This window comes from Manacus candei, unplaced genomic scaffold, assembly GCF_025592945.1.
Source record: "Manacus candei isolate 608988 ecotype Guabito, Panama unplaced genomic scaffold, ASM2559294v1 h1tg000028l, whole genome shotgun sequence".
Classification (NCBI taxonomy): Eukaryota; Metazoa; Chordata; class Aves; order Passeriformes; family Pipridae; genus Manacus; species Manacus candei.
Window position 1 is genome coordinate 41221452 of NW_026138076.1, and position 20180 is coordinate 41241631.

A 20180-nucleotide genomic window follows, 5' to 3' on the forward strand; every position below is an offset into this window, starting at 1 on the left:
TTTCCTCAGTAACTTAGGGGTTCCATGGTAAGTTGGCACCATGATTATCTCTGTTGGCTGTAATCACAGATTTCAGTGGATGTCCCTGGACTTGAGAATGACCTCAGCCAAGTATGTCAGCAGCTCAGCTGTAATAGTATAACTGGGTCACCCAGAGAAAGGAGATGAGGGTGAAATAACTGTGGAGTCCAAATCAGTTGTACTGTTGAGATGACATCCACTTTCTGAGAGGCCAATATAACCTGTTGAACAAAAGTTTTACTAAAAAAATACTGTCATCTGGTGACGCTCCTGAAGGTTACATAAATAGCTACAAGGGAGAAAAATGTAAATGAGCAGAGATTGTTCAGGTGTTGAGCAGTCTATTCTGTTTCTTCAGCACTGACACAAGAGGTGATACCAGAATTTGGACTGCATGCTTTGTTTGATAATGAATATTGTGGGTTTATTGTGACTGTTTTAGTGCAAGTTTTACATGGGAAGTGTGGATGGAGACTACTTTTTGTGTGCAGTCTTGAATGAAAAGTAAATTACTGCAGTAACTGGCTAACTCCATTTTGAGATAATGTTGTGTTCCACAGCCTAGTGCAATGCCACAGCATTAACACATTTCTCCCTGTTAAATGTGATTTAATACACGATTTAATAACCTAATAAATACTTAATCATGAAGAATAAGTTACTAGAATTAAGTGACAATTCATAAAAAAACCCACTGCTGTTACGTTCAAGAAGATCTCAAAAGAGGAGAGTAAGTCCTTGGGGTATCAGCAGCATGAGAGGCTTCCTGGCATCATCAGTTTATTGAGGAAAGACTTAACAGGGCAATTCTAATTCCTAGTTCCTTTTAAAAGGTTTTACACGTCATTCTGTACATGCAGTGCACCTCTGTGGGGTGTTTAGGTCCAGCAGATAGTAAAGGAGTTAAAGAATTTGATCTGGTATCTGATCTTTACCCCATTATGTGCAGTCCCAGTCTTTTGGGCCTCTATGGGGTTTTCATCTTGCAAGAAAACTTGCAAATCTCTTTTTCCCTTTCATTCATCAGATCATACCCCCCTGAATGATGTCGTAATTCCAACTATGAATATATTTTAGATCATGCACTGTGAAAACCAGCACAGTGATGACTGCTGCATCATGAAAACAAAAACTTGTAATCTCCATAGGAATACTTCCTCAGAAAGGAACATGGCAGTTTGTAACGATCCTTGTAACCTGAATGACTTTTTAATGCATGCATTTTCCTCTTGTTGTAGGTGTTTGGAAATGCTCCTCCAAGTACAATGACAGAAAAATTTTCGGACCTCCTGCAGTTTACTACTCAAGTGTCACGATTGATGGTGACGGAAATTCGACGGAGAGCATCAAATAAATCTACAGGTATTTATTGCGTGGGGCACAAGTTTGGGCTTTTCACATCTGTGCCTCTTGATTTTCAGATTAGTTGAAATACTATGAGCTGCCATTCACAGCAGCTGTGGAGGCTCAGAAATTGAAGTCTCTGCAATGAAAGTGTGTTGTGTTTTTTTTTTTTTTTTTTTTTTTTGGACTGAGATAGGGGAAAAGGAGGAGGTTAAAGGTTTCCTCCCTGGGTTGCAGAGAAAACTGAGTTCCATGAGCTTGACAGCAGATCAAAGAGAGAGGAGTGAGCTCAGTTGCATGACCTGCTAGGAGAAAAGGGCCAAGAACATGCATGTCGACAGCTGCTGTATCTTGCCTGAGGTGCCTGTTGGTGGTGTGTTGTGTCCCTTGGATATGTTAAGATTCCAAAACCACGCATTTTAAATTAGTTGCCAGCCTGGAAGCTAATAAGATGTGAAAGTACAGCAGGTCCTGCATTATGACCAATGCTGCCAGCCCTAGAAAAATGTGAGTGGACTTCTCTTTTGCTCTGATTATTAAATGTCAGGGTGAGATTTGGTTCTCTTGAACCCTGAATGTGTGAGAACCTGACCTCATATTGGGAGTTGCATAACTGAGGACAATGCACTGAGAAGGCATGGTTCATTAGCTTTCCTCTTTGATTTCCTCTTCTGAAGAGGAACGATTCTGAGAAGTATCAAGTCCTTGCCTACTAGATAATTTTAAGATCTGTGCTGAGTTCTCAGCTTGGATTTGGTGGTAAATAAGGACTGGAAAAGGCTGTGAAAATTATTATGCAGGAAGTCAGGAGTCACAAACTGTGCCAATTACAATATATTTCCATTTTAAGTAGAGTGACTAACAGTGAAACATTCCAGATGGCTAAACAGATATCATAGACAAAACCTGTTCTCTATGGGTAAACAGGCGCAAAATGTCTTTTCTGTGGGTATTTTGGAGAAATAAATGTCCAACAGCCGTGTTGGCAGAATGGTGGTGTTCGCTTGACCTTTCTTCCTGGGGAACATCTGTTATGCCCGCTTGTCAGTGGCATTCTGCTGGGAATAACCATTCTTGTGTTTTTATTACTTCAGTTGTTACCCTTGATTTTCATTGGCAGTGGTTGTTTTGGGGTTTTTTCTTCTTTTCTCCCCCACTTAAAAACTTGACCACAATGACTTAAAAGATGGTTTGGGGCTCTTCTAAGCCTTAATGTAATGAGTACCAGTGTTTCTATTAAAACAGAAAACAGTTGTTTTTCCTCTGTTAGCAGGATTGCTGTTACTCTGGTCAGTAAATTCTTTTTATACCTCCTTTAAGAAAGCCTGGTAGGTCCATGTTCTGTAAATTGCATTGCAAGTCTTGATGGGACTAGGGAATTGCAGTGTCCTCTCCAGAATAACCAGTTAACAAGCTGTTAAAACTCATAGTTCATAGACTTCTGTGTTAAACTGATTAGAGCTAGATATACATTTTTTGTGGTACTGATTTAAAAATAGAAATTATTGGCTGTTTAAAATACATTTTATGTAAAAGCATAATATTGTGTCTATGGATTGTGAGGGTTCTTGCATTATTTTTTTTCTGAACTTCCATTCTTTCTGTGTCCCAAACAAAACAATAGAGCATATCTTAATAGCTGTTGACAGGTATTTATATCTCCTAGCATGTTTTTAAAAGAGAAAAACTTCAGAAACAACTACATGAAGGAAATGTCCCTGGTAATATACAAGTGCAAATTCCTGTTTGTGTGAAGTGCACCATTTAAGTCTACAAAATTGCTGAGCTTGTTTTAGCTTTCCATGCAAACATAATCAAAATTCAACTTCAGATATTTAATGAAAGGAAAGAATTTTACAAGAGCTTGATTTCTATAAATGTGTTGGCAGTATTTTACAGTTGGGGAATGTCGTATGATCAAATCTTACCTGTCAGTGTGTTGTGGTTGGGGTTTTTCTTCCTTTTCTTTTTTTTTTTTTTCCTCCTCTATCTCACAGTGGAACACAGGGCAATTATTTTCATCGGGCCTTTGAATATTTATGCTAATAGCTGTGTGAGTAATGCCTGCCATCGTGGAGGCATATCTCAGTTATTCTTGGCAGACTGTCCAAGTTTCCTCAGAACGGCGTTTTGTGATTCAGTGGTAACTGTGCCAGCACCTTATCTCAAGTGGTCTCTTAACATTGCCACTGTAGTTGTGTGTTCAACTACAGTTTCAACTGTCTTATTTCTCTAGGATGGATGTAATCTTGGAGTAAGGAAAACACAGCAGTTAAAACTGAGTTAAATTATCTTTCACGTTTAAGTCTTTGGTGTATAACAGTGAGCATTTTCAGGTGGCAGCAATAATTGTATCTATGAGAATAAGTGAATGGTTTCCCTTGCCATGGGGTATCTAAGTCTGTTTTAGAAGATGGTGAGGTCATGGTTGAGATACTCCTGTATACTCAAGAGTTTTAGCTGCCACATTTTCCACAAATAAATCCAATTTTGTGTTGAATTGATCAAAAATTATGGTAGTGCTATGTAAAATGTATGTTCAAACATCTATGTCTAGGGTAGTCTCAGTTCTGAAATTAATCTTTCTTTTGGGAGCAAGTGCATCTGGCTCAGAGCTGAAAAAGACTTCTGAAAAAAGGGAAAGGGACAGCTGGAATCTTTAATAAATGTGGTTACTAATGGCTACTTTGGCTGGAAGGGAAGCAACACTTTCATTTAATGTATTTTTGAAAAGACATATCCTGGATGCGATTGGTTCGTCTGATTTTGCAGATATTCCAACAGCATGTCTTTAAAATTGCTGGGAAAAAGGGAGCCTCAATCCATCCCACTCCTACCACTTTGATGCCAGTGTCAGCAGGTGATACCGAGAGCCCTGGAGAGGGATCACAGGTCAGCAGGAAAGCATCTGAAGAGCAGCACAAAGGAATTCCAGTCACACCAGCCAGTAGTTTGGCTGCATCAGAGACACAGCTAAAATGTAAATGTGTCTATGCAAATGCATAGAGCATGAGGATTAACAGGAGAAATTAAGAGACTGCACACACTGCAGAGCTATCTATACTAGCATCGTGGAGATAGGATGGGATGGCTCCTGTGACTGGAGTGTTGCAATGGAAGGATACAGGTTCTTTAAGAAGGGCAGGCAGGGAGGATGAGGAGCAGGTGTCATTCTCTCTGTCAGTGATAAGCTGGAGTGTGTGGTGCTCTGCCTGGGGATGGATGAGCTGACCAAGATAATATGGTTCAGATTTAAAGAGAGAGCAGGCACAGGTGATGTTATATTGGAGGATTGCTCGACCGGGAAGACGGAGTGGATGAGGCTCCTGTAGACAGACAGGACCAACCTCACATTCACAACCCCTGGTCCTCATGGGAGACTTCAACAACCCCAATATCTGTTGAAGGGACAACACAACAGGGCATAGGCAATCCAGGAGGTTCAGAATGATTCCCTTAGTGATGGGCAGTCCTGCATCCTGGAAGGTCATAGCCCAATCAGAGTATAAGTAAGTGTTAGGACAATCTGTGAAACTGTGCAGAAGGGTAGAAAATTGAAGGGTGAGAAAACAAAATGGTACAGCACTGGGCTGGAACTTCTTAGCCTCCTCTCAAAGTTAATTTCAAAAGTTTGGGGTTTTTAATGATTTTACATGTGCTATTCTGTGTATATCACTGTTTTATGCACCTCTTAAATTCAATTTAGTTGTGTCTTCGTTAACTTCAGTCAGTGCTTCGTTTTGTATTTACAACTTTTTCTTTATGCAATTGTCTCAGTATTTACTATTTAATGCCAAATTTATTTTTACTATACTTCTAGACTGTTCAGCTAATCCTTCCTGCCTCCAGAAACAACAATTTCAGTTACTGTTTATACCCTCTGAATGTTGTGGTGGTGTGGTCTTTTCGTGGGGTATTTTGGTTTTTTATTTGTTTGTTTAGTTGGGTATTGTGGGTTTTTATTTGTTTGGTTTGTTGGGTTTTTTCCCCTGTTTTATTTATTTTTGGTTTGGTTTTGTTTTTTAGGTTTTTTGTGGTTCTGCCCCCTGCTTTCTCTCTTTTCCTCTTAATTTCACAGATTTACTTAAACTGTTTCACCACTGAATATGCTTTAAACCTCTTTAGGCACTTCTCTAACAGATCTGGTGAAAGACTGTCATTATCTCATCTTCAAACCACTTTGGGAGATCAAATTGATAAACATTCATCACCATAATGTTTAACTGTTGCAGAAAATCACATCAGTGGTTTATCTTTGGCCTCTGACAGTGCCTACCTTTATTCTTCATAAAATTCTATTGATCTGCAAACTCTGTTTTTATTGTTCATTTTTATTGCAGTTTATCACATCAGCAGAACTAATTTAATATTTGTCCTAAATACCCAAAAGTTAGTGTAATTTGTCTCAGTGCATCTTGCATTTGGGTGAATTACAGATGATAGTTAAAGGAATCTTCTTATCTTCTACTGCTAAGCAGCCTTTCGGGCTCCTCCCACAATGGAGCCTGAAGTTTTCCTCATAGTGTTACTTGCAGTGTCTGCTTCTCTTTGAAGAGTTGAAGAACTTCCTTGATAAAATAAGTGGACCTAGGGGCAACTTTCAGACTTTTTTGGTAAGTTAACTTTTCTTCTGCTGAGAAGAGACTTAGGTTGAAAATCTCACATGCTATGGAAATCTCATATGCTCTGACTACCACTGTCTTGGCTTTTTCGTTATATATGTATCTTTTTCCTGTGGTTCACTTTGCTTTACAAGGCGATTCTACTTTGAATTTATTGAAATGGCTTTGAAAGGCAAAAAGAAGTGTCCTATCAGCTACTATTCATCAGGAGTCAGTTCTGATCAATGACTTCTATATCTTACTACTTTTGGTTAACTTTCTGTTTACTGTTGGTGCTTTTTAACAGATCTTATGGAAGGTAAGTGTAGTGCAGTAGAGAGCCTTTCCAAGAGATCCTAGAAAGCCCATTCTTTTATCATCTGAGTTACAGAGGCTAAATGCTGGCACAGTTGAGTTGTTTATCTTTGGATGAGCAGCCCTCCATTTTTGCACACTGCAAAGGCATCAGCCACTTCATATCTGTGACTTGTGATGACAGCCCTGTTCGATCCCTGGTGATTGAAGGCAGATGTTTTGCCATCCCATTTTCATTTGGGTTGATACTTCTCTATTACTACGTGGGTAGTTGGAGTGATTTGTATTCTGTAACTCTAGATATCTGTGTTTGCAGGTATTCTCCACAAGAAGTAGTAGAGACTTCTTGAAGGTTCAGTTAGAGAAGGGATCTCTGAATTCAGCCTCACCACCTCCCCGACACACCCACCCATATCTCCCACTCTATCTTCCCCCTCCTTGGCATATGCACGGACTTTTTTTCATTATTACTCCACTCTAGAATAAGAATAAGCTATACAAAAGTCTGATGACACTATTATATGCTGTTTAAGGTACTGGAACATCTAACTAAAAGCTTCATGTACTGAATTTGTCCTTAGTGCTATTTCTATAGGCAATAAGGTTGCTTGTAGTGCAGTACTGATTTTTGCTCGCAGTCTGAATGGGTCTAATCCCATTGCTTTCTACCTGCTGGTTTTCTGAAGCCCAGGATGCAAAGACCTGTGTCATCTCTTACATATAAAGCAAATGCTGGTGTTTAATCCAAGCCTCTCTCCTGTATATTCTGAATCCATGCTGAAAAACCTGACTCCTGTGTATTAACATGTAACCACATAATCATGCTCGTACTTACGTGTACGTGCTTGCACAGGTGTCACAAATATGTATGTTTACACATTATTTTATAGGTTTTTGTCTTTGCTTTTTTACTGTTTTTACTAGATAGATATCCCAATCCTAGAGTGGTTTCTTCTGCAGCAGAAGTTGAAGGGCTAAGGACATCTGAGTAGTGCACATAAAAGATGTTACAGTAAAAGGTGACTCGAGCACTTCAAGACCTGGGAAAAGGTACAAGAAATAAATTAAGACCAGTGCTGATGATAGAAATTAATCTTAAATGATAGTGCTATCAAATTTGCTCTGAGCAGATGACAGGAGAACGTCTTCCAGCACTTAAAATGCTGTCTGTGTTTTAGGTAGTGCTTAATTAAGACTGACAGTTTTGAAACTGCTATTTATAATGTTCAACTGCTATGCCATTTAGGATGCCAGCAGCATGACAACTTCCTCAGAAGCATGGACTTAACCCCTGAGTCTCGCTTTCAAAGATGACTAAAGGAGACCCTGGTCCACAGGTGGCTTTTGGAGACTATTCCCAAAGGAGGCTGTGCACACCCTGTTTGGCACCAGTTGTACCTGCCTGAAGTCAGAGAGTGCTGGCCCAGCTCTGTCTTTGGTCAGATAGAAAGAGAACAGACCTACAAAACCACACTTAACTCTGGGCTGGTGGGGTATGGTCACTGTAGAAGCAGTGCACGCTTTAGGCATGCTTGACTCTCAGAATTTAGGAGAACTGACTTTTTCAGAAATTCTGGCATTTTGCCTATGCTTTTAGCATAGGAAATGTGGCATGGTTGTTGGGCTTTCTGAATTGATCTGCTCGTACACCCAACCACCTGACTAATGTTTTGCACTGGTAGTTTGGGGAAACAAAGTGCCCACCAGGTGCTTCAGGTCAGCATGCTGGGAAATTGCTGCTTGTCCACATTTGTGTGAGTTTTAAAAATTGCTTTACCTTTCACGTTGGTATTTCAAGCTTTGTTTTATCTCAGTCTCATGTAGGGAAGCAGTAGGGGCCTCTCCTTACTTCAGCATTACAATTGGAAAAGCCAGTGGTTTGTACAAAATTCTGTTACAGGAGGAAGTCTGCAAAACAAAAACATAGGAGAACCATTGCACAAATGAAACAAATCTGGATTTTTACCTTGAATGTGTTTCTCTGTTTTTTGGTTTTTTTTTGGTTTAGGGAAAAATATATCCTCTTTGCACTGGAAGAGAATGAAACTTGCCAGCATGGGTGATCTCAGAGAGACTTCACATCAAATAGAGCTTTTTCTGTGTGAGAGAAAATCACAGAATAAGAGAGGTCTATTGCCCGACCTCCTGCTCACAGCTGTGAAATGGGACCAGGTTGCGCAGGGCTCAGTCCTGTCATGTCCTGAAAACCTCAAAGGGTGGTTACAGCACCGCCTCTCTGGGCCTCATTGCAGTGCATTTCTGTCCCTGGGGCAGGGGGAAATGTCTCCTTATATTCAGTCTGAACCTCTCTTGATTTAAGCCAATTTTTCTTTCCCTCCAGCCATATAATGCTGTGAGGAGCCTGGCTCTGGCTTCTCGGCAGCTCCCTCCACCATGGACTCTGAGGTGCTGCTCAGTTTGCCTAAGGCTGTCTTCTCTCCCAGCTGAGCAAGCCCTGGTTCCTCAGCCTCTCCTTACAGGGTGGGTGCTCCAGCCCCCAGATATCTCAGTGGCTCTCAGTTGACCTCCTATCGATCATTGTCTTTCCTGTATTGCACTGGGACCAAAACTGGATGCAGCATTCCACACGTGATCTCAGGGCTGTTGTGCAGAGGGTAGTTCTGCACTTCACCTACCTGCTGTCCTCCTGTTGATAAGAGGGTTTCTTTACACCTTGACTTTTGTTACGTTGATTCACCAGGGATGATGGCTGATGATGTTGGCTCCGCATGGTGGTTGTTGCTCTTGTGAAAAGTTAAAGTTAGGAATGTAAACCAAACAGTTTTAGACATCTTCTAGGATCACCTACTTCATAGGTTTTTTTAGTCCAACATAACTTACAGTCTGGTGCTTCAGAAAATTATCTTCTCAATGTAGTCAGTGCTAGAAGTTTGATAAGTACTTTGCCCTATGGAATGTGTTTACTTTCGAATAAACTCTGTCACAGGTATGTGCTGGGAAATTTTGACAGCAGATGAAGCAAACAAACCAATATTAAAATTAGATTTTTCTTCAGTTGTGGATTTATTCCTGCATTGGAAATTCCTTTGCAATTTCTTTTTTTAAGAGATACTGTTCACCTTCCTTTTCTGTCCTTCTTGACACTAAAAGCACTGAAGATGATTGATACACAGTTACTAATGCAAAGTGGTTTTAGGTTTCCCTTAAAGGTAACGGGCAGTCATCACAACTGGCATTATGGACTTCTTAACATAAGTGTGTATTCAGGCAGCAGTGAAATAGGATTACATTTTCTGTTCATTTATTTATTGAGGCTGATAACTTGTTTACTTGGCAGAATATATGTCTGGGACTCTGACTGATATGGAATAGCATCTAATTCCAGAAGTGATCCCTGGATCATAAGAATTAACCTTCTTAGTGTTTTCATTTTCCAAAAAATGTAGGATGGGGATGTTGTAATTGCTGATCTCAGTCTTAATTTTACTTTTTTCCTGTTTTTTATTCCTTTTGTCTTTCTGCACCTTTCCTTCCTTCCAATCTTTTCCCATTATTCTCCATGCTGTTGTTTCAGTGCAGTGCTTTTTTTCAGGTATTGAATATCAGCTTTTTCCACTGAGACCACTAAGTGATAGTGACATTTTGACTTTGGGAAGGACTATGTTGTATTTATTAAAGCCAAAATACTCAAACAAAAGTTGCTGCCTGTTACTGAGATCTGTCTGGTTACAGGATGATGCGTGACCTAATAACGTACTTTTTGCAACCTCACTGGTGTCAAAGCTAAGTGCGTGTGGACGACTGGAATGTGTGTCTGGAAAGTGTAGGCCTAAGCCTAGTCCTTCTTTTCAAGTAGTGTTGTAGAGGTGAATTTATGCTCCGTACTTGGGACTGCTGGGAGAGGACGTGTTCCCTTCTGCAAACTATCAAACTGAATTCTTACTGCATTTTTTTAACTGCCCCCTACAGAGGCTGCAAGTCGTGCCATAGTCCAGTTTCTGGAGGTCAATCAAAGTGAAGAAGCAAGTAGAGGTTGGATGCTGCTCACCACAATCAATTTACTAGCTTCATCAGGACAGGTTAGTCTTAAACTGCAAAGCTAAAAATAAATTGGAGGGTGGGAGAGACAACAGCAGTAATATAATGAACTGCATGAACACTCACTAAAAGATGTAACTATATTCTGCTTACTGTGTTAAAATCCTTTTTCTCTTATACTACCACGGGACTTCTGCTTTAGTTTCTTGGTTTCAGTTGCCTAAAAAAAATATAATCATTCTGGAACTTTAATTTATAATGTTCTTTTGAATTATGCATGCAACTTCTATTGCTTCCCAAAGGCTTCTCTTGCATGCTGCTACTTAGTGCCCCATGAGATACATGTCATTTAACTCACCTAAATAGTTCAGACTTTGAACTTTGGGCACCTCACTGAAGGAGGGCAACAGCAGTTGCAAAAAGCAAAGCCAGCAGCAGTGATGAGTGGGTGGTGCCGTGAATCATTATTGCCTCTGCTTCTGGTGCTGCCCTCCCAGGGAGCCGATCTCTGGCACTTTGCTGGACAGCTGCGTGGTTTGTTATTGCTGTTCTAATCTACCTTTGTAATTCAGCACATCATTTTATCTGTGTTTTAGTATGTCAGCAGCCTCCATTCCAATTTGTCTTTTTTTCCCCACTGATGCTTTCATATTTTCTACTACCTTACTCCTTATGCCAGTTTATACCTTCATGCAAGTGAGAGCATAAATTGAATAGTCCTCCCCTCCACTCCCGTCTCCACTGCTACAAAGAATAGATAACTGATGAGGGCTTGGCTGAAGGTCTTGTTATTAACTTGTAAACTTCTGTTGGCAGAGACTGACAGGTTTTGTTTCTGTCCTGTGCAGTGACTGCTCAGAACTGTGGCAATTAGATGCTGTTGTCCTGTAAATAAATTATCCTATTTTTAAACTTACTGTTTAGGTAGGCATTCAAAAATAGATGGTGAATCTGTACTGTCACGTGAATACCTCACCAAAGGTGTGAGAAAGAAAAACCAGCATTTCAATCAACTGCATTATAGGAGTGTGACTTTTTAAATTGAGTAATATGCTGAACTGGTGTTCTTTTTTTTTTTTTTTTTGTTCTGTTTTCTTCTTCCTCAGAAAACCGTGGACTGCATGACTACAATGTCAGTGCCTTCCACACTTGTTAAATGTCTATATCTGTTTTTTGACCTTCCACATGTGCCTGAGGTAGTTGGAGGAGCACAGAATGAACTACCTCTCGCAGAGCGCCGAGCGCTACTACAGAAAGTCTTTGTACAGGTAAGAAAGGTAAAATAGGTCATGGAATCTGCAAGAGGAATGGAAATGCTGCTATGAGAAGTCAGAAACTTTTCACTTGAACCAGGTTTTACTCTTCCTTGATTCTTCACAAACTGATGGCACAGATGAGGTTAAATTTCCACTCCTCCAATAGTTTTTGTCCTTGGCAAATACTTCTTCCACAGAAATGCATGCAGCTCTGCCACACAGATGCTTAAGAGGAGCAATATGTGCACTGTTATTCTGTTTTCATCTAAGTGGTCCTAGTATTTGGTATCTTTGGCTGTTACTGATTGAAATAAACATAGTGAAAAACATTAGTATTGATAATAATTTATATAACATATGCTATTTTCCCCTATAATTATGTGAAAAAAGCCCTCTGACTAATTTAAACATGAGAGCAATCTGAGCTTGCACTTACTATTAAAATTACCCCTCAGATTTCCCAGGGAGACCAAGGACTTAATCTGACTTGCTCCTTTCTCAAGTTCCAGTTGGAGATCCTGCAAAGAAATTCCTGTATGTTCTCCTGATGAAACTTTTAGAAGGAGCTGACAGTTGCTGTTAGAAGGGGGTCAATGGTCACACTACCTGTGTCAGTGTGCAAATTGGGTACATCTCTGTGCAAGGTTATCGTAGCCATGTATGCAAAACCATAGAGGTCTGTCAGAACTTGCATCCTTCAGGAATTTGAGGGCAGTGGCAGGATTTGTAAGTATAATGTCTGACAGGCATTTTGGTGCTGTCTTCCAAATCAGAAATCACGATGTGCTGTAACCTATCTTTCAGAAATTGCTCTGTTGTGTTTCAATCAGCAGAGTTAATGACCAGTGTTACCACATAGGGTCCCCCCCAACCTACTACTGCTCAGCTCTTTTCTCTCCCTCTTCAAAGGACTCAAAGTGGTGCTCTCAAATAGGCTGGATGGAATAGGTGAGGTTTCAGATAGCTTCCAGACCTGCCCTTCCAGATGCTGACAGCCTTCCAAAGTTGTCTTCTAGTTTTCTGAAAGGAAGCCTCAGCTTTTCCTGCACAAGACACAAAATGGAGATCAGATGTCCTCAAAACACACAGAAAAGAGGGAGCAATGTAGTAGGTTCACTTGTGTGGCTGCATTTTGTCTTGTTTATGGCAACTTGGAAATTCAGATCCAGGTGCCAGTTATTGAGGTAGGTCTGCAGTGTTGCTGTAACCTTTCCTGACACGCTGTTTTGGCTGTTTTCATTTCACTAAGATATTAGGGATGCTGCTCTGCCAACAACCCATCGATAGCCTTCTTCCTGCCTTAGGAAGGGATACAGCAGTTTGCTTCACAGAGCCTCTACCTAATGCAACATTTAGCCTAATTGTAAACTAGGCAACTGGTAGATTCTCCAAGAATGGAATATCATGGTATCCATACAAGTATGCTGTGTCAGGTGAAGAGATTTGAACTCTGCTGCTAATCTTTTGATAGTCATTTTAAACTGAACTGGGACTTAAAATAACCAAGTGTTGAATAACCTTGTCTTCAGTTGGAAATACAGAAACACACAAAGGGAAAATAGCTTGTTACTCTTTTTAATGTGTTTGCTAAGTGGAAGAATGTTTCATCTTTTCCTAAGTCTAGGCAAAAATAGCAATGATCAGGGTGTTAATGCTAGTTGTTTAATGACTTATTATTTCAGATCCTGGTAAAATTGTGCAGTTTTGTGTCCCCGGCGGAAGAACTGGCTCAAAAGGATGATCTCCAGCTTCTTTTCAGTGCAATAACCTCATGGTGCCCTCCCTATAATCTGCCTTGGAGGAAGAGTGCAGGAGAAGTACTAATGACCATATCTCGTCATGGCCTTAGTGTCAATGTAGTGAAATACATTCATGGTATGCATTTCTCTTCAGTATTATTTGTTGGGGTCTTTTCTGTTCTTCTTTTGCAGTTTTCTTAGTTAGGAAATAGGCATGAAAATAATAGCTCAATAATATTTACATACAGGTGAAATTTCAAAGCCCTTGTGTAGTGAGAGAGTGTGTCTCATTCACATTTCAGTATAACATTGGAAGATAGAGTTTCCCCTCGTGTTTTGGTGTAGAGTTTATGATGAGCAAAACGAAAAGCTTTCAGTAACTTCAGTAACTGCCTGTATGGAAAAATATTCATTGGGAAGATGCATAAATTTGTCATTTTTGCTGTGAGCATTAATTCTTAGTAGGAATAAGTTGGGTTTAGTCCTGTGTTTGAATTGTCAGCAGCAGCCCCTTGTAAAGGCACGAGGCAGGCTAGCAGTGCCCTGTTTACAGCTGCTTGTCTGGGTACCACTATAGCTGGCAATAAAAGTGTAGAGACATCTGAGGAAGCCACAGGAAGAGGAACCAACTCCATGTGTTCTGCTGACGCAGTTGGAGCTATTAGAAGGCCATGAAAGCTGCTGCCCTGTAATAAATGCTGGTGCATTATGCAAACCAGGGAGAGCTAATTTGGGTATGCTGGGAGAAGATTCTTTCTCCAAGACAACTTGCTTTTGCGGGAAAAGGCTGGATGAGGCTGTTAAAACTACTGCTGATTTGCAATATACTCTACATTCTCCAGAACATTGGGAGTGGCATATCCTGGTAACAGCAAAACTGGTGTAATATGGTCACTAGGAAATGCTCAAGGGAACATGGGCACAGAAACACTAGACTACAAACCTCCAAGTGCTGATGGATGGAACAGGCAGCTGCTTTCCTGCCCTGTGGTCCAGCCCATCTTCCCCAAGCCAAGGATGTTGTCCCTAGAGCCTGGCCCAGGGAAGCTGCTCTTCACTTGGCTGAGAACCACAGCTGTGGTGAGACAGTCTCTCAGTACTGGTGCTCCTAGGAAGCTTACAAGTAGCCTGCCCTAGAGCCTGTGTCACAACCAAGTGCAGAGATTTTGGGACTCAACTAGGAAGAGCCTGGCTGCTGGATGGGTTTGCAGCCCCTTTTTCTCTGCTGTCTGACTAGACTGCTGACTGTTCAACCAGCCTGCATTTCTTCCCCAAGTCTTCCCCACTTTGCCATACAGCTTACAGACTGCATGTTGTGTGCATCCTGAAGGCCAAATTAAAAATAACTCATGGGCTTAATCCAACCACCAAAAGAACGAAGTATCCAGAGTCATTCCATTTTACCTCCTGTCCCTTTTTTGAGGCAAGCAGCATCCTGACTGTTGCAGGCATGGAAACTAGTGTACAGGGGTATTTCTCTAGCTGTTTACAGATTTTGGTAGCTAATAAAAGTAGTGGTTTACTCATCATATATCTTACAAGACACTGGTAAAGAGGAGGTTGCCAAGCTGGTTCATGACAAAGAACTTGGAAGAGCAAAACAAGATGAAAACCAGTGTTGGAGCTGCCTGGAAACAGCTTTGCATACAAAATACTCAGGTTGCATTAATTGAAAACTGCATGGGTGTTTAGGTATGTAGGACTTGGATTAGGAACTTTGGTAAAATAATGTTTCTAATATTATATTTGAGGCTTTTAGACTGTAGGACCACATAAAAGAAGCATTTGTAGTTTTTAAATTGGACCGACTGTTGAAATGAACTAACATCCTTATCATATATTTTAGCTGTGTACACCTACTGGAAAAAAAGAAACCCACAGTTTGCTCACACCCTGGAAAGCAAGTAGTTACAAGGCTCCACAGAAAGAACCATTTTGACGGTTTATTAAATACCTCAGCCTGCTCCCAAATACTTCACAGAAAATTTCAGTCTGTGTTTTTTCTTGGGCTAGCAGTGTGTTTCCAGTTCCAGTAAAAAAGATGTGAATATACAAATATCACTCGAAAGCACAGCATAGTCATCAATTAAGTATTTTCAGAGAGGGCTTAAAAGGTGATAGGCTTTTTGCCACATCTGTAACAGTCTTCTGGTGGGTTTTTGGTGAGTGTAGCAGGTGTATGTGCATATGTGAAAATGTTATGAAGGGCAACAAAGAAAATAACTAGACATTTGACTGTGTCATTTGGCATATTACAGCTACTACTATTATCTCTTTTCTGTGGGCTTCATCCACAGAGGAGTGAAGCTGGCATGTCAAAAGATACTCTAGGTTCTTTAGAAAGGGAAATAAAATCTTAAAACCAGTCAGTGTTCCCTCTCACTTGTTGAATACAAAAATGAACATGACTTAAGAGAGAACATCTGTCAAGAGGCTCATCTCATATTCAGGGAAAAAAAGTTAAGACATTTCATCGTATGCAAAGGAGCATCCTTTCACTATCTTATGCTTTAATTTGACCTCTGGGAAATTTTGTTATCAGTCTAGCTAGAAAGATTAATGCTTTTGCGTTGCACATGCTGCAAAGTTAAAATAGCAAATAATTGAAGGGGGAACATTTTTAAAATGGAGTGCAACCTAAAATCTCACTATAGATTGGGGAAAACCTTTTACTACTGACCGATGAACTGATGGAGTGAGAGAATTCTGCAGAACAAGACAAGCTGTCTCTCTTTGATACCAGTCAAAGAAATGCTAACCAGAACAGCGATAAAAAGACATGGTGTAAAGGCTTATGTGTAGGGTTTTACCTAACATCAGTAACAGTTTAGGTCAGTGTTTTGTACAGCTTTGTATTTTAAAAGAAAAAACTATGTTTTAGAATTATTTACAGTTGCCATATTTGTCTTTTTATTCTGTTGAGTTATCTGGTCAGACTTTTTAGGTAAAAACCAGTTAAAATCTACTAGTTAAAAACTAGTTAAAAATCTACAGTTTCCTCCTTACAAGGGTAAAGACTATAAAAGGGAGGAAGGGGTTGGCAAAAAGAGGTTAGAGTTCAAATCCAAAGCCACTTGAGGATCCTTCTCATCTTCAAGTACTCAGTGATACTCAATGTTACATGATAAGAGATACTTGAATAAGTTACCTTATTACTGTATTTATAGTACTAGTTATACTTCTAGTTGTGATTGATGTGAGTAAAATCCTAAATTTCTTAATTGCAATTCTTTTCAGAAAAGGAATGTTTGTCCACGTGTGTCCAGAACATGCAGCAGTCTGATGACCTTTCTCCCCTAGAAATAGTTGAGATGTTTGCTGGACTTTCTTGTTTTCTCAAAGACTCCAGTGATGTATCCCAAACGTTGTTGGATGATTTTAGGATATGGCAAGGATACAACTTCCTCTGTGACCTCCTCCTCAGGTATGTAAAAGTGCTTGAAGAAATGCAGACAGATAGCTGAGCTTTTTTTAAAAAAGCTTTCATAATAAAGAATAGGTGGTGAATGGGTTTGAACAAACAAGTGATTATAGATTATTATGGAATGAAGATATTACATTATGTGGTTCTCTCGATTTATGGAACTACATTGTTTAACTTTTTAGTCTTTAGTAGTGATTTATTACTAAATATTTCTGTGTTTAGTGAAGAGAGCAGATGCTTAAAAACAACGGTACTAAATATTTAGAAATAATTTGGAACATAAAATTTTGGCTGCAATTAGTGATTTTTGGATTTGGTTGGGGATTTGTTTTGTTTTGTCTAGGGACATGATTTAGTGGTGGGCTTGGCACTGCTTAGTTAACAGCTGGACTCAATGATCTTAAAGGTCTTTTCCAACCTAAACAATTCTGTGATTATATTATTGTCTTATCATGCTATCATAATGAAAAATCACGTATGTAAGTGGGGTGCATGTTGCAAGGGAATCAGTGTGTATGTGTGTGTATGTATTTTATTTTTTTTTTTTTTTTTTTACTTTTTATTAAGGATGCTACTAATGCATCAGAAAATATGGTAATGAAAATGCCTGCCCAAACAAAACTTGGACGTATGATCTATCCATGATTTTAGTTCTTTCTGTGGAAGAAACTTCTTTCTTTCCTTTCTCAGTCAACAAATTAGTGTCTGTTGCTTTATTTGTGTAAAATCTATGATCAGTGTATGTTGCTTTGTTTGGATATGAAGATCTGAAGAAGGATGCTTAGCTGTTGAAATATATGTGTTTTCCAAGTCTGAGATGGAAACTTGGAAATTATGTTTACAAGTGTGTACCTTATGAAGTATACTTAGGCCAAGGGTGCTAAAAAACACTAGGTCTTAATGAGAGATGTTAATGCTGTTATCTCCGTCTCTCAAGTCATTCATTTTTGGGTACTAGGATGCTGGGGTTTGGCACCTAAATATTTGAACTAGATCTTCCACTACATAATTTTGAGGGATTTTTGTTTGTTTTAAAAGGGTACCAGACATAGACATGGCGTTTGAAATTTTTGATCGTGGTCAAAATTATTCATAAATTATCTTTGATACCACAAAAGCTAGAATGCCTACTAAGGAATTGTTGGAGTTTTGAAGTATGTTATATTTACTAATGCATTAATTCAAAACTGTGTAATTCAAGTGCAGTTGTTTCCCAGAAACTGTCAGCCAAAGTTTAGGTGAAATATGAGGGGAATGCACTGTCATTAGCATTTTCATCTTCAGGTACAAAAGTGATCCTCTGTAGAGCAGGTGTTTTCACCAAACTCTCTCCTGAGCTTACTTATCCTTTAAATCAAAGAATGGGAGATCCCTGACAAAGGTATAGGAAGACTTGAGATATGCATGTCTGATCATCAGGTGACATCAGTGAAGGTTAATAGCATAGAAATATGTTATCCTCACTTCTTCCCAAGGTGGTCTTCCAGAAGCAAATAAAGGTATTTTTCAAAAACCAGTCATTTTGAATAAGCCTGTGTATTGGTCAGTGATGAACAACAGTAACATATTCTCCCTGGACACGTTTTGGATCAAACCTACTGACAGAGACTTGTCCAGCTCTAATGGCACTATTTGTGAAGATGACTGTCACGTAAGGGTGTGAAATATGGACACTGGGCCTCTAGCTACAAAAAAAAAAGGCTTTGGAGCTGGAAAACCAGAAAGATGTGTGAAGAAGGTGGCTTAGTAAGAAACTGCAGAAGGTTTTTGAGGGGCTGGAGGAGCAAGTGTGTAATTGCACCTGGAAGGTGTGAAAGGGCAGGGAATGTGGAGGATCAGTAGAATGCCAATAGATCAGTGCTTCTGTAGTGACTGTTTGCAGGAGGTTCCTGTTTAAAGGAGATTGTTCCTCAGCTATGTCTGACTGAGAAGAAGATGGAGGATGAAGAATGAGCTGCTTCTAAAGGGCTCCCACGATCGCTTGTCAGCAGGAAGAAAAACAGAGCTTGCGTTGCATAAGCAAATAGGAGATTGTGGTCCCCAGCTTACTCCTGGGATCTGCAGAGGCTATACAGTTAGCAAATAATTAAACATGGTGTAATTTTTGATGAAGTAGAAGGAAAAGGAGGATGGTTCTAGGGTTCAGAGTCAGTTTTTAGGGTTTGGTCTGATGGTGAGCTGCTGGCAGGAAACTGGTTGGAATGGGATGTTACATTTCCATTCTCTTGCGCTCAAAGGTAAAGTTTTGGAGTTCTAATGAGGGTGCTTCATCCAGTGCTTCTAAGTGTTAGGCTTCTACCAAGATACCATCTCATTAACATAAAATATTAACTCTAAAGTGGCAGCTGTAATCTAGCAAGTTAATTATGGATTTATTTAATTACAGACTATATATTTGCTTTCATATCCAATAGCTTCATGTCTGTGAGAGGATTTTTAAAGTAATTTTCATGTCTGTACTGCTTTTTAATAGACTGTTGAGTTCAAGGAAAGATTTATGAGGTGAATTTCTATGGCAAATAACTACACTCTTCCAAGGTCAGTGTTTGACTGACTTAATGGTATGACATACAAACATGTAAGATACTGCAGGATAGGGCAGTAAAACTGTGGTCTCTAAACTGAGGAAAATGGGTCTCATTGAAGTGATTTGAGGTGAAATAAACTAATGCTGCTAACCTGATCTATTGTATTTTCTTTAGATTAGAACAGGCAAAAGAAGCTGAATCTAAGGATGCTCTGAAGGACCTAGTTAATTTGATCACTTCCTTAACAACATATGGTGTCAATGAATTAAAGCCAGCAGGTGTTACCACGGGAGTACCTTTCCTACTACCCGGGTTTGCAGTCCCACAGCCTGCAGGCAAAGGTGAGTCTGTTTGCTTTCTCTCTCTGTATGGCTTTTTGTTGTTTTAAATGTAAACAGCAAAATACAGAGAAGCTGTTTACTACACAAACTGTTTGCAACTGAGTCTAGGTTTCTTATATAAGATTGGATTTCAAGCTGACACTTTCTGCGTGGATGTTGTAAGAGATTATCATAGTGGAGAGATGCACTGAGTTGATTTATTGTGTTTTAAGCTGGTCTTACTAAACTGATATGAAAGACTGATGTGCTAGCTTGATTTTTTTTTTTTTTTTTTTTAATCCTCCTCCCACCCCATTTTGCATTGTTAGCTTTTTTCAGCTTACGCAAATGTAACTTGTGAGCTGGAATCTGTTGTTTCATCACCAGTGTTCACAGTGATAAAATCTGTAGTTGTGCTTGCAACCACAGTCAATTATGATCCAGAGATAAGGTTGAGGAATTCCCAGGGGAGAAAGGGTTTTATAAAAATAAACTTATGTTTCATGTCCTCTGCATAAACTTAAAATTCAGTTAAGTCTTGTATGTAACTAAGGAGTTTGGAACGTAATAGTCATTGTGGAGCTAGTTTGTTACTTGAACTTTTTATGAGATTTACTAATACCACTGATAAAA

At 39.6% G+C, this 20180-nt stretch overlaps 1 protein-coding gene across 9 annotated transcripts in view; it reads left to right on the top strand.

The window, feature by feature from the left end:
- Positions 1–20180, top strand: part of WDFY3 (WD repeat and FYVE domain containing 3) — a 167008-nt gene that overhangs the window by 59740 nt on the left and 87088 nt on the right. For all 9 annotated transcript variants that reach the window (XM_051790880.1, XM_051790879.1, XM_051790885.1 and 6 more), the window contains 6 exons: positions 1260–1383; positions 10212–10321; positions 11387–11548; positions 13219–13411; positions 16513–16699; positions 19402–19568. In XM_051790880.1, coding sequence (XP_051646840.1) covers positions 1260–1383; positions 10212–10321; positions 11387–11548; positions 13219–13411; positions 16513–16699; positions 19402–19568 — 943 coding nt within the window. The remainder of the gene's footprint in view (positions 1–1259; positions 1384–10211; positions 10322–11386; positions 11549–13218; positions 13412–16512; positions 16700–19401; positions 19569–20180) is intronic.